We start from the raw sequence: 12197 nt of genomic DNA, 5'->3' as shown, positions 1-12197 counted from the left end.
TCAGTAAGTTTGCAGACGACACCAAGTTGGGCGGGAGTGTTGAACTGCTCGAGGGTAGGAAGGCTCTGCAGAGGGACCTGGACAGGCTGGATCGATGGGCCCAGGCCAACTGTATGAGGTTCAACAAGGCCAAGTGCCGGGTCCTGCACTTTGGCCACAACAACCCCATGCAGCGCTACAGGCTTGGGGAAGAGTGGCTGGAAAGCTGCCTGGTGGAAAAGGACCTGGGGGTGTTGGTTGACAGCCGGCTGAATATGAGCCGGCAGTGTGCCCAGGCGGCCAAGAAGGCCAATGGCATCCTGGCCTGTATCAGAAATAGCGTGGCCAGCAGGAGTAGGGAAGTGATCGTGCCCCTGTACTTGGCACTGGTGAGGCTGCACCTTGAATACTGTGTTCAGTTTTGGGCCCCTCACTACAAGAAGGACGTTGAGGTGCTGGAGCGTGTCCAGAGAAGGGCAACGAGGCTGGTGAGGGGTCTGGAGAACAAGTCTTATGAGGAGCGGCTGAGGGAACTGGGGTTGTTTAGCCTGGAGAAAAGGAGGCTGAGGGGAGACCTCATCGCTCTCTACAACTACCTGAAAGGAGGTTGTAGCGAGGTGGGTGTCGGTCTCTTCTCCCAAGTAACAAGCGATAGGACAAGAGGAAATGGCCTCAAGTTGCGCCAGGGGAGGTTTAGATTGGACATGAGGAAAAATTTATTTACTTGAAAGAGTAGTTAAACATTGGAACAGGCTGCCCAGGGAAGTGGTTGAGTCCCCATTCCTGGAGGTATTTAAAAGACGTGTAGATGAGGTGCTTGCTTAGGGACATGGTTTAGTGGGCATGGTGGTGCTGGGTCGATGGTTGGACTCGATGATCTTAGAGGTCTTTTCCAACCTTAATGATTCTATGATCCTATGATTCTATTCAGCATAGTTTAGCTGAACTGTACAGCCTTTTCCTTGTTGTGGAAAAAAAAAACCAACAAAACCAAACTCCACCCCACAACACTTTCTGCTGAGCACAGTCCAAGCAACCAGTTGTCAGACTAGACCCTAAAGACCACCCAAACAAGGCGGTTTTCAAGAGAATATAAAGAACGTGGGCTTCAGTTGGAGGAATTAGCTATTTTATTTCGGTAAGGCTTTGAAAATCCCTACCATAGTATTAGGTGAAATGTACGTGCACAGAAGTGTACTAATTATACCTGAATGCCTTCAAGCTTGTCTATCTGCTTTAATAAGGAGAGAAAGCCTAGGAAACTATGCTTGTGCTGGCCCGCACAACCCATTCAACCACTTTTCAGACTAGAGTTTGAAAGGATGCTCAGTTACCACAAATTCCGTGAAAACAGGCAGCCAGGTAGACGAGAGGAAAAAGACAGGAATGCAACAACAGGGAAAAGAGCAAGAACTACTGCAGTTCTCTGGATTTAACTTCTTTGTACCAGTGTTAAGAAGTTAGTTTCGCTGGGGAGAATGACTAGTTTTGTTTAGAAGACACCTAAATATTTTTGTGTTGTTATTTTGAAAAGCAAGTTAAAGTGCAAGCTACCACTGTGGCTGGTAGTAAAATGTTTTTTACTTCCTGTAAATTTTTTTGCTTGGAATAACTGCAAAAGGACATTACTGTTGTGTGAATGCAGTAGAATAAAACCTCTGCATGATGCAACTAAATCTGTCGTTATAAAATTAACACAATTTTCACTTGTTTTTTAAAAGCTTAAAGACAGTTTATATAGATATTTGTCATTTTTTTTGAGATCATCTCACTCTCTAAAAGCAAATTTCACAACTCACTCACACACACACACAGAGTAGCTGGTTTTTTTACAGTATCGAACACTTTTTCTTGATCCCTGTCAACGGTAACTTCCGTCCTCCTTCTATAACATCCAGTGCAATGTTTTATGTGGGCTTGGTTTTGGGTTTTTTTTTGTTAAAGAAAATATTTGTAGGCATTTTTGTCCATGGCATTGATGCCTTCTAATAACATTTTCCAATTAATTAAAACTTAAATTCATATATATAATATATACATAATTATGCGTAGAAAAAATATGAATTATCTTTGTTATCTGAAAATTTTGTTTCATGTTAAATCCCTCTTGCTCTTCATAAACACCATCATCTGTCTTTCACCTTCAGCACATGACCTGCAGGTGTCTTTTATCTTTTTATTGGCCTCATTTCTTTTCATACCAATACAGTCTTACTAAACCTGTCTGGAATCTACTGTATTGTATACTTGTGAAATTCTTCTGTGATTAATGACGGATGTGACTCATTTTGTCAGTAAAACATTATTCCTGTATAAAGCATTTTGAATTGACTACAAAGTTAGAGCAGAGATTAATCTGTTAAAAAGCTCAGTACCAAAACAAGTGCTTTTCATTGTCCAGCTGTCTTTCTTTTCCCCTCTTTTCAATTAATTGTTAAAAGATTTGGGGAACACCAGTAGATGGTGCTGAAATGCTGCAGCGTGTAAAGCTCTTCAAGCGCATGGGCTTTTTGTGCAAAAGTGGAAAATAATAGAAGCGGGAAATGTCCGTATCTTGGTTTAAGCACTAAGTTAAGCCATGTTGTTTGGTTATTTTTTAGTTCAGGATCCACTGACACAGGAAGAGACGAATGAAAAAGAAGAGGCGATAAATGATGAAAACATCGTTGATTTGCAACAGTTTGTACCTGTGGGTGGTGTGTACCACATCAATGTACTGCAGCTTCCACCTCAGGTCAAACAAATCAAGGACTGGAGCATGGTGGAGGTAGGTGAGGAAAGAGATTACACCCCACGCCGTCCTCTTCCCTGTCATCCTTGAAGAGCTGTTCCTGAGGTGTGTCACCACTGTACATATGCAGCGTACGTGATTTCTTGAGCGGCCAAGTAAAGGACTAAGTTTTCAAATCATTGTTCAATTACACTTGGCCAATTTTTGGAGCAGCTGGGGAGAAACAGATCAGCCTGTGCTTAGCGAGGTGTGTGCTCAGTCAGTGCTCGTTAGCATGGCGAGCACAGATTGTTGTGCTGGAAAATGCTCTTGGCCAAAGCATAACAGCAAAGAGAGAAGTTCTTAGTTTTTCATACGTGAAAGGTACACTTAAAGAAGGATGGTAACAAAATTACTGCCAGTTCAGTTCCAGGCTCTGCACGGTATTTGAGGACTACAGCCAATGTGCTCTAGTTTTCCCGCTTGTGGAGCCTGATGCAGCGCTAACCTACGTCACAGTTTTTACTGTGAAGCTGAAAACCTTTAGTAAGTGAAATTCCCGTACAAGCTTAAGAAAGCGGGACTGTGGGCAGATCAAGAGGCATGGGATCTTCGTTCCCAGCCGAGCACACAGACCTGCACTACCAGTCGCATGTGACCTCTTTCATTCCCTTTGACACTGTGTGGACAAAGTGGAATTATATCTGCTTTTGCCTCTCAGGTGCTCTTGTTTTTTTTGGAGGCTGTGGATCTATTAAAAAATGACTATGCCTGCTGTGTGGCACTGCCTTAAGGGTGCCATCGACAGCACTTGAAGGGTTCAAAGGCCTGTTGGTAGTCACCCTTCTCCTGTCTTCAACATTGTAGTTGGAAATGCACAATATTAGCAAACCATTAATACTAATAAATTTTTAAGTGGTGCGGTAGGAAGCTCCGCAGGTGATTAGGTGGGACTTAAAGAAAAAAAAAAGTAGGCTACTGCATTTTCTAATAAAAATGTTATCTGTCCTTTTCCCATCTTGCCAAAGGTACTCGATGTTGGCTTGGAGACATACCCATATCCCCCGGAAGAGGCTGAAGATGCCACACGTCCACCAGTACGGATAACCCTTAGGCTTTCTGACAATGTGATGTATTTTGAGGATCCTGTGATAGCCCGATGGGATCCTGCAGGTAGGAACTTAGGACATAAATTTATTTTAAAATTGAATAATGGAATTTATACCTGAGTTTTCTAGAATCCAGCTGTGAAGATAAGAGCCAATTCAGAGCCCAGAAGTAATTTGGGGACTTCAGTGTTAATGGATTTGGGGTTGGTTTTGTTTGGTTCTATTTTCTTCTGCATCAGAGCTAATAATGGGCTGCTTGTTGAGGCTTTTTACTGTAGCTTTTTAATATGAATGGAAAAAAATACACACCATTTAATGGGCGGTAGTACAACTCTATACCACAAATCAAGTTTTGCTAGGGTGAAGCCATGTAAGGTCCACTTTGAGCCAAATCAGTTCCTAACTACGTGCATTAGTGTTAAGTTAAAATATGAAAATTAAGTGTTAAAAACCAAATGCCATATTCTAGTTATTAGATAAATACAACATACCTCTGACTCTCTTTCATGAATGTAGAGTAGAACCTATGAAAACAGTTTGAAGGTACTCTTGAAAATGAGCTTGTGGACTGCTACATAGCAAGTAAGAAATAACAGTTACGTTAGTATCTGTATTTCTTTTGAGATTAAGGAGAAGCTTTCCTGTCAAAATTAGCCCAATCTTATACCTGAAGACAATTAAAATGAGGGGATTTTTTGCCTTAAATTAATTCTTTTTATTTTGTGCCCAGTATTTTCTTACTTGTGAATATTTGTTAACCTAGGATGTCTTTACTAACTAATTCTTCCCCAGCACATACCACAAGCAGAAGCTTTACATATGCATCGTTGTATTTTTTGCATCCCTTTTGTAAAGGCCAACAGTGGAGAACTGATGGCATCAGCAACATAACGTACGAAACACAAGAAGAGAGTATCACCTTTGAGATGGGTGCCTTTTATACAATAGCACTTCTCCAGGATGCTCATCTCAACATGCCGTATCAGGCATGGGAACTGCGACCTACTGGTATGGATGAAGCACTACTTACGGTTACTGCAGTCTTTGCAACGATTCAGATACAAATTAAGGTACTGTAAATAATTTTTTTTATAACACATTTGCAGATTTTTGTTAAAAAAATACAGCATTATTACAGTGTCCTTTATTAAGAACTTGGGGTGCTTCCACAAGAGCAATTTGGATCTCACTCTGCGCCGGTGAAAATGAGGATCTCTTCCTTTCCAAGCACTGTAAGGAACAGTACGGGTGATTTAATTTCAGTTATTTTCTGTGAACTGGTCAGAAGAAAGCACCTGTACGATCGTTCTGCAAAGTTCCAGTAAGTGCTTTGATATCGATAACTACCTTGCTGAATTCAAGACTGTTTCACCAGCTAGAAACTTACTTAAAAATTGTTCCTCGCTCCTCCCACCTATACCAAGAGAAACGAAAGCATTTCAGGTAACCTACAACTAATGCTACTTGTTCCTCCTAAAGGTTCAAGTTACACATGATTATCCATATGGCTCATTGCCATATAAATCAGTTCAGTAACAGACGTGATTTTAAAAGAGTTGGTATGAGTGGAAGGCATGGGCCAGTAGACCAGTGTTGTTTCTGAAATCCTGCAGAAAAGTGGCTTTCTTCAGGATACGCGAATGAAGGTTTACAGCCCAGAGTGGTAGATAACGTATGCATTATCCAGAATAGCAACGATATTAATATTTGATGCCTGAAGCAGAAAACAGCTTTCATGACCAGTAAGTTGCTTTCACTGGTTTGTACAACAGGGGAATCAGTGTATGTTGTCTTCAGTAGCGGTGGAAGAGAAGGATGTGCTTTCCCACATCACAGGAAAATGGATAAGTCCAGTTGACCTAAGAGCAGTTTTGAAAAAAGCTGGTGTGAATATTTTCCCAGGAGAGTATTCTCACAAGTACGTCTCTGTGAACAAGAAGGTGAGTGCCAGCGTGAATGGTTTTCCTGTGTTTTTTTCCACCTATTTTTCACTTAGGTAACATTTTCTTATACGAAGACCTCTTGTGCAGAATCAGGTGGCAAGCATACAAGAGTTCTGCCAACTTAGCCAGTGGCTTCTGGTTAAAGCAAGCTTTTTCTTACGCTTGTATAACACAGGGAATTAGACTGAATGATACATGTATATTTTCTAACTTGTACTTTTGCATTACAGGCTCCCCTAGCAGAAGTTAGGGCCTATCAACAGATGGCACTGGTTGCATCTGCTTTTGCTTTTGCTTGGAGCAAGTGGAATCTAGAAGCAGGTCAAGAGCAAGTAGTGTTCAAGGTTTGTGGATTTAGACTAAACTTCTAGAGAAAACCAGTGTAGAATTCTATCACAGTTAAAGAGACAGAAACAATTAACTTCTCTAAGTTACGCTCATCTCAAACATTGTCTTCAACCCCTGCCTACGCTCCTAGTGCGGCAGTTTTAAGACTTGGAGTTGACTATTTAGCAGCTTTCAGTGTGTGTCAGTAAAACTTCAAAGCCTGCTTCTCCACTGCCTCACAGCTCATGCATTTGCGAGCTCTCTAATGGGACACACATCTCAGTAACAAAGACACTTGCTAATGTGCTAGGATGTATAGCTGACAGGTCAGCTTTAGCCAAAGCTGGGATGATGTAGCTGGATGCTGATTTTCATGAAGTATCCTACTGTAGGTGTCCTCTGAATAGCAGTCTGATGTGTAAGTTTTTATAATTAATATTCGGAACTTTCTTCTTGTCCATATGGGGTTTCATTTGTTCCTTACTGTAAAGGAGGGAATAAGCAACTTAAGCGTTGATTTGTTTCCCCTCTGTGAACTAAACCATATGTGGTTAAAACTTCGCCCAGACAGACAGAAAAATACTCGCAGTTGCAGATACAGAACGTACCGTACTGTCGAAATCTTGAGAAGCTCTCCCACTCTCGAGTTAAATGCATGGGACATACAAATATTTAGCCTAATACTTAATCCCAGGAGCAAGAACTAAAACAAGCGATGCCTGTTGGACCTAGCTGCTCTCTCTACAGGAGTCAGGAGCAGCCACCGGAGTGGCCAAACCTTGCATTTTACAAAGGCAAACTAGATGGAAGATTTTGGCGTTGCTACAGTACCTGGTACACAGTCTCTTAGGGACAGAGAGCTAGTATTGTTTTAGGGGTTCAAAGCAGCATCTTGGTTTTGTTTCTGTATTACACTTGTGAGTATACTAGAATTTATATTCTAGTATGAAATTCTAAACTCTGTCAGAGTCATGGGCTTCATCTTACAGTGCATTTTATTCTGCAATAGGTAAGCGAGCATCTTAAAGCAGATTCTGTCAGAGGCAAAGACTGGTCTCTTTACATGTTTAATGGTCAGAAAGCACAAAAGCTCAAGATCACCGAAACCAGTGAAGCTTTTTCAGAAGAGCTAGAGGAAGGTTCTGAATTTCACTCCACACTCTACCATATGCTTAAGGACTTTGCCAGCAAAGAAGCAATTGATAAAGTGGAAACAGCTAGCTTCTTATTTATTGATGTTGTGTATCAGCTACTACTTGCTACAAGAGTTTTAACGTACTCTTAAATACTGCATGCTTTCCTTTAAAACTTTATTATCAAAAGCTTTCAGTAAAGTTACATTTCAAGTCTTGAATCCTTTTTATTCAAATCATTGGAACAGCTTCAGTGACTAAAATGCAAACATTTTATTTTTGTTAAAGCAAAATAAGTTCTTTATTCTCTTGTGGCTAGACCACTTAGCCATATTTATTGTTAGCTATGTTCAAAATGACTAACTGTTTTATTGTAAACCTGAATGGAACTCAGACCCTTTTAGGTACTTGTAAAGATGACTTTTGTCAGAATGGGGGGGGAATAAAAATTTTTCCATTTCAAGTCATGATTTAAAAAAAAACAAACAAACAAAAAACCATCTCCCCCAAAACCACCCACAACTCAACAAAACAACCCCAAACATGTAACCTTAAATATACTATCTCAGCTTCTCATACTGTCATCCAGAACTTGGAAGTATAACTACAAAAGTCAGAACCTTTGTTATACTGGGGGTGGTCCATTGTGTTGAAGTCCTGTATATGGCCACAACAGTTGCTGTAGTGAGGTCCAGGAGTCCCCAGTTCCTACAGGTGCTGCGTCTGCTGGTCTTTGAAGAGACAGCCCAGTGAGGAAGCTTGTAAGAGCAGCAAGCAGTACCAGGATGGAAACAGAAACCCAGAGAGTTTTGTTAGCGTTGGAAAAGGAAGTCTTGAAATGGGATGCCAACGATGACATTAAATTGCACCTGCACAGAAGAGTAAGTCATAGGGTGGTTCAGTTTTTCTTCAAAACTTGGAAGCCCTCTTCCCAACCCCACTCCCCCACCCCAAAAATCCCTAAAGCAAACCAGACCCCACAAACCTACAGATCCTTAACCATCAAGAGTGACATGGTGGTTCCTGTATTGGGAGCTATGTGCAATGGTAGCTTATGTTCTGGGTTTAAAATGCAGACTTTGGTAAGCAAGTTCTCAGTAAGCTATTTAGGTGACTGACCTGACCCGTGAGCCCAGTTCAGGCACCCATGCTCCCTGTACCCCACTGTGTTTCTGAAGCGGATTCACAAAAGCTGCCTTGCAGCTCATGAAGAAATCTTGCTTGTAGAAAGCACTGAAAAGTGCTGGCCTTGTGTTTTATTGTTTTCTAGGGCTTTGGTGCCTTCCCTGAGGTCTTACCCTCACTGACTATCCAAACCCTAGACCTCTCATGACATTGGGTATCCCCATCCTTTATCAAACAATAGAAAGAAATATTTGTTCTTGCTGCCTTCTCAGTTTTACATGCTCCCCCTTGATCAGGAATGCTCAGAGTGGAGGCTTAGCATGGGATATTCGTATGGAATAAACAGTTTCTCTGCAGAGACAACAGACCGCCTTTCCTGTAAGGCAGGGGCTTCCGAGGCATACTTGTTTAGGACAGTACTCTCTTCCTTGACTTGAGATATCCAGAGAAATTAGCTGGAATAGTCTGGAATTAGTCTTGATAACCTGCTTGTCTCTCAATGTGTGCCAAAGCTGCTGTTAAATTTTGCACAGGCCTCAAACCCTTGATCATTTTTACAAGAGCACATGTTAGCATGACCTAGTAGCCTAGCTATAACAGCCGTCAGAGTATAACAGAGTAACTAGAAGAGGTGGGATCATAGCATGAAGTTCCTCTTTACCTCACCATTTAGGGTTAGTAACGAATCCCTGGGTGGGGTGAGTCTCTGGCACCTAAGATTACTCATTCCCAGTTGGTTTGTTTAAGAAATCGGCATTAACAACCAAGCCAAAGCTACAGCTTTGCTTCCTCTTCCCATGTCCACCACCCAAATGTTGCTTTACCTCACAATGATGTGAGAAAACTTACGCTGACTCTAGGCTCCATTTTGATGAACATTTTCCTTTTTCAGAGATACTTTCCTTGTTTGATGGTTCTTCTTGTACTTCAGCAGGTGATTCCAACTGCTCATTTCTGTAAGCAAGCATCAACAGTTCCAAAGCTTTTCCATCAAGCATTCAATTTCACAGAGCTCACAATAGCTTGACTTTATAGCTCTGATCAGGTAGTGGACAGTTAAAAGTTTTTTAATAAACAAACCAACCAACCCTGCACATACACCTCAGAGGAGAGTGCTGTTGAACTTACTTTGTTTCAGCACATTTGTCTTCGTCCTCTGCCCAGGAATATGTGCTAATGAACCGCTGTAGTGAAGGACGCTTCTCATTTTGCTTTGCTCCCAGTCGTCCCCTGTCATATTTTAAAGACATTTGCCTTAATTTCCCCATCAGATATATAGCAGGAAATTAGAAATTCAGCAGCAGCCTACTCATTTGGGTAGGCCTTAGACAAATAAGTTCCAAAGTTAGTTGCCTGAAATTAGGATTATTTTTTTTTTTTTTTTAAAAAAAAACACGACCAAAAAAACCCATATCCATTGATGCTAGCTGCCTAGATTTCATATTTTAGTTCTAAAGCAAGAAAGTTGAGGTAATTTGTTTTTAAAACTCTCAACCCTTAATAAAAAAATAAATAAAAAAGGAAGAGCTGTAACATTTAGTCACGAAGGCTCACTTACCTATCGAAGCATGTTAAACTAATGTGAAAGGTGTAGCCTAAACATTATTATACCACAAGATGCTCCATAAGCTGCTTAATACAGGCACACTGAGAGTTGAAAAATATTTAACCCTGTTCAAAGACAAGCCCAAGTAACTTTACCAACTGCTTGATCTCCTGCCGAATTTATCACTCCGTTCATCTCCGTCAGGTTCATGGAATTGGGCCTAGAGAAGAAGTTTGACACACTTAACTGCATTGGCATTTTCGCGCTTCAGCCCAGCCAGTTTTGAGACGGTAAAGCACCTCACCATCCGGGAACCCTTACTTACCAGTGGCAACCCAATGCCTGCATTTGCAGCACTCCTGGGCAACGTTGCAATGCTAACTCTTCGAAGGGATGATGATGGCTATAAAAATAAGAGGCATTACTGACTCTATCAGGGAATGACAAGACTAGTCACCGATCACATAAAATATCATCTGTTTTTATACAAACTGTATAAAAAGTGACACACAAAGAAGAATCAAATCATAAGTGCAGCCCAAACCATATTCTTTAAAGCAGCATCTTTCCACATTAACTGCTTTTCCCCCTCTAAGCATCTGAAGTGAGGCTGGCTACACAGATTCCAGCAAAATACCAACATTGAAGGCATCTAAATTCTCCTAATGGTGCTCACAGGAATTCCTACAGTAAATTTGAATTGCCCCCATCTATTTTTTTCGTATCTGTGTGCTAAACCCTTCTTCTGTAGCCCCAATGAGAGAACCACACACGAACAATATTTCTTAACCGTTGCATAAGAGCACAGCCATTTTGGCTTCCGTGAACACTTCATCTTCTAAGTGGGACCACATGCAGTTCCCTCAGGTTGGTGGGGGTGATTGAGAAAATAGATCCTCGTGTTTGATGACATCGGCCCACATTTGAGACAGAAAGCTACCAAGTCAAGCATGTAGCAGAGCACCAGCGCGTGAGAAGGCAAAGAAAACACACATACACACACACTCAAAAAGGCACTTGAAATGTCATGTTAAGCTGTAACAGCCGTTACCTTAAAGTTAAAAGAATTTGGTAGCTTTTTATTTGTAGATTCATCTGTGAAGAGATCAAACATCAGAAAGGCTTACAGGAATGCAGTGAGCTTTATTTGCAACTAATGGTCTGACTTTTTGCAGTCTATCAGAGTACTCTCAGAAAGCAGAAATGAGATTTCAGGAAAAAGCTTTCTATTTCATTAGATAAGTTTGTAATATTCACACATTATACATCCTCTACAAGCATCGGTTTCTGTTGCTATCATTAAATGTATTCTTCTATTATCGAGGCAGTGTCCTGTTACAGGACAATCTTTTACTGTCAGGAAGGAACGGCCCGTGATTCAGACGGCTCCTGCGAGGATTTTACCGGTGTGTGAGACTGCTCTTTCTGTTTTTAAAAATACATGTTCTGTTTTTCAGAAGAATTTAATCCTTCTCTGGCAAAGTCACAAGTGCACAGTGCCATCTGAAAACCTGACCACTGTACCATCTGCTTACAGGGGGAAAATTCAGAGCACCTGCACTTAAGGAGTCTGCAATTTGTATTTAGAAAAGAGCAGGAAGCATCTGTAGAGAGCAGTCAAAGCTCAGCTACCTAGAAATAGCTACTGGGAATGCTCCAGTGTGAGTGAGCACCCAAATCTACTGCTCACAAGGAATAAGATTATCACCACCATGTGCAATGCACTTTTCTAAAAGCCAGAACATTACTGCATACTTGCAATGTCCCCCCCCCCCCCAAGATTCATGACAATTTACATACAAGTCTAATTTCAGAGAGTTGTTTCTAATACTGTTAGTAAATGGCTATTTTTTCCTCTATTTTTAGGAGAGGAGATACAACGGTCCATATAACCCCCCTCCACCTACTATGTTAAGCTTCAATTAGATAAGGGTCTATCTGGCAGGTGCTAGAAAGAGGAAAGACGAAGCAGCTTTACCTCGATCTCCAAGAGAACTAAAGGATCTCTCATTCTGGAGCAGGACCTGTTTCAGCTCCTCAAGTTCTGCATGTTCTTTTGTGTACATGCGCTTCAGGTTTTCCACGTGTTGAATCATTACTTCCACAGCCTTGCTGACACGGCTCTCCTAACGGAGGGAGTGCAACAGCAATAGGAAAAAGAAGCAGCTCTTTGAGGAACTGCATCATGTTTACAGTTTAAGACTTCCCCCCCCCCCCTTAACGGTCTACTCTCACCTTGTATCACCATGATGCAACATCCTCTCATTTTTGTCCACCTTTTCAAAGTTTCACTACAACCCATCTCTTGACACATGCCCAAGTTAA

The 12197-nt window shown here is 41.3% G+C and overlaps 2 protein-coding genes across 2 annotated transcripts in view; one reads left to right on the top strand and one right to left on the bottom strand.

Annotated features, from left to right (window-relative positions):
* Nucleotides 1-7664, top strand: part of DNAI7 (dynein axonemal intermediate chain 7) — a 28001-nt gene extending 20337 nt beyond the window's left edge. The window contains exons 11-16 of the mRNA XM_076343300.1: nucleotides 2580-2746; nucleotides 3718-3862; nucleotides 4654-4868; nucleotides 5571-5738; nucleotides 5972-6085; nucleotides 7078-7664. Of these exons, the coding sequence (XP_076199415.1) occupies nucleotides 2580-2746; nucleotides 3718-3862; nucleotides 4654-4868; nucleotides 5571-5738; nucleotides 5972-6085; nucleotides 7078-7353 (1085 nt within the window). The 3' untranslated portion in view covers nucleotides 7354-7664. The remainder of the gene's footprint in view (nucleotides 1-2579; nucleotides 2747-3717; nucleotides 3863-4653; nucleotides 4869-5570; nucleotides 5739-5971; nucleotides 6086-7077) is intronic.
* IRAG2 (inositol 1,4,5-triphosphate receptor associated 2) overlaps nucleotides 7281-12197 on the bottom strand; it is a 43434-nt gene continuing 38517 nt past the window's right edge. Inside the window, exons 34-40 of the mRNA XM_076343299.1 lie at nucleotides 11851-11998; nucleotides 10924-10967; nucleotides 10198-10275; nucleotides 10028-10092; nucleotides 9455-9556; nucleotides 9176-9280; nucleotides 7281-8070 (exon numbers count right to left, since the gene is read on the bottom strand). Coding sequence (XP_076199414.1) covers nucleotides 7827-8070; nucleotides 9176-9280; nucleotides 9455-9556; nucleotides 10028-10092; nucleotides 10198-10275; nucleotides 10924-10967; nucleotides 11851-11998 — 786 coding nt within the window. The 3' untranslated portion in view covers nucleotides 7281-7826. The remainder of the gene's footprint in view (nucleotides 8071-9175; nucleotides 9281-9454; nucleotides 9557-10027; nucleotides 10093-10197; nucleotides 10276-10923; nucleotides 10968-11850; nucleotides 11999-12197) is intronic.

The sequence above is a fragment of the Aptenodytes patagonicus genome, chromosome 1 (genome assembly GCF_965638725.1).
Source record: "Aptenodytes patagonicus chromosome 1, bAptPat1.pri.cur, whole genome shotgun sequence".
Taxonomy (NCBI): domain Eukaryota; kingdom Metazoa; phylum Chordata; class Aves; order Sphenisciformes; family Spheniscidae; genus Aptenodytes; species Aptenodytes patagonicus.
Note: the sequence above shows the minus strand (reverse complement) of the source record. Positions and strands in the feature narration are given on the sequence as shown.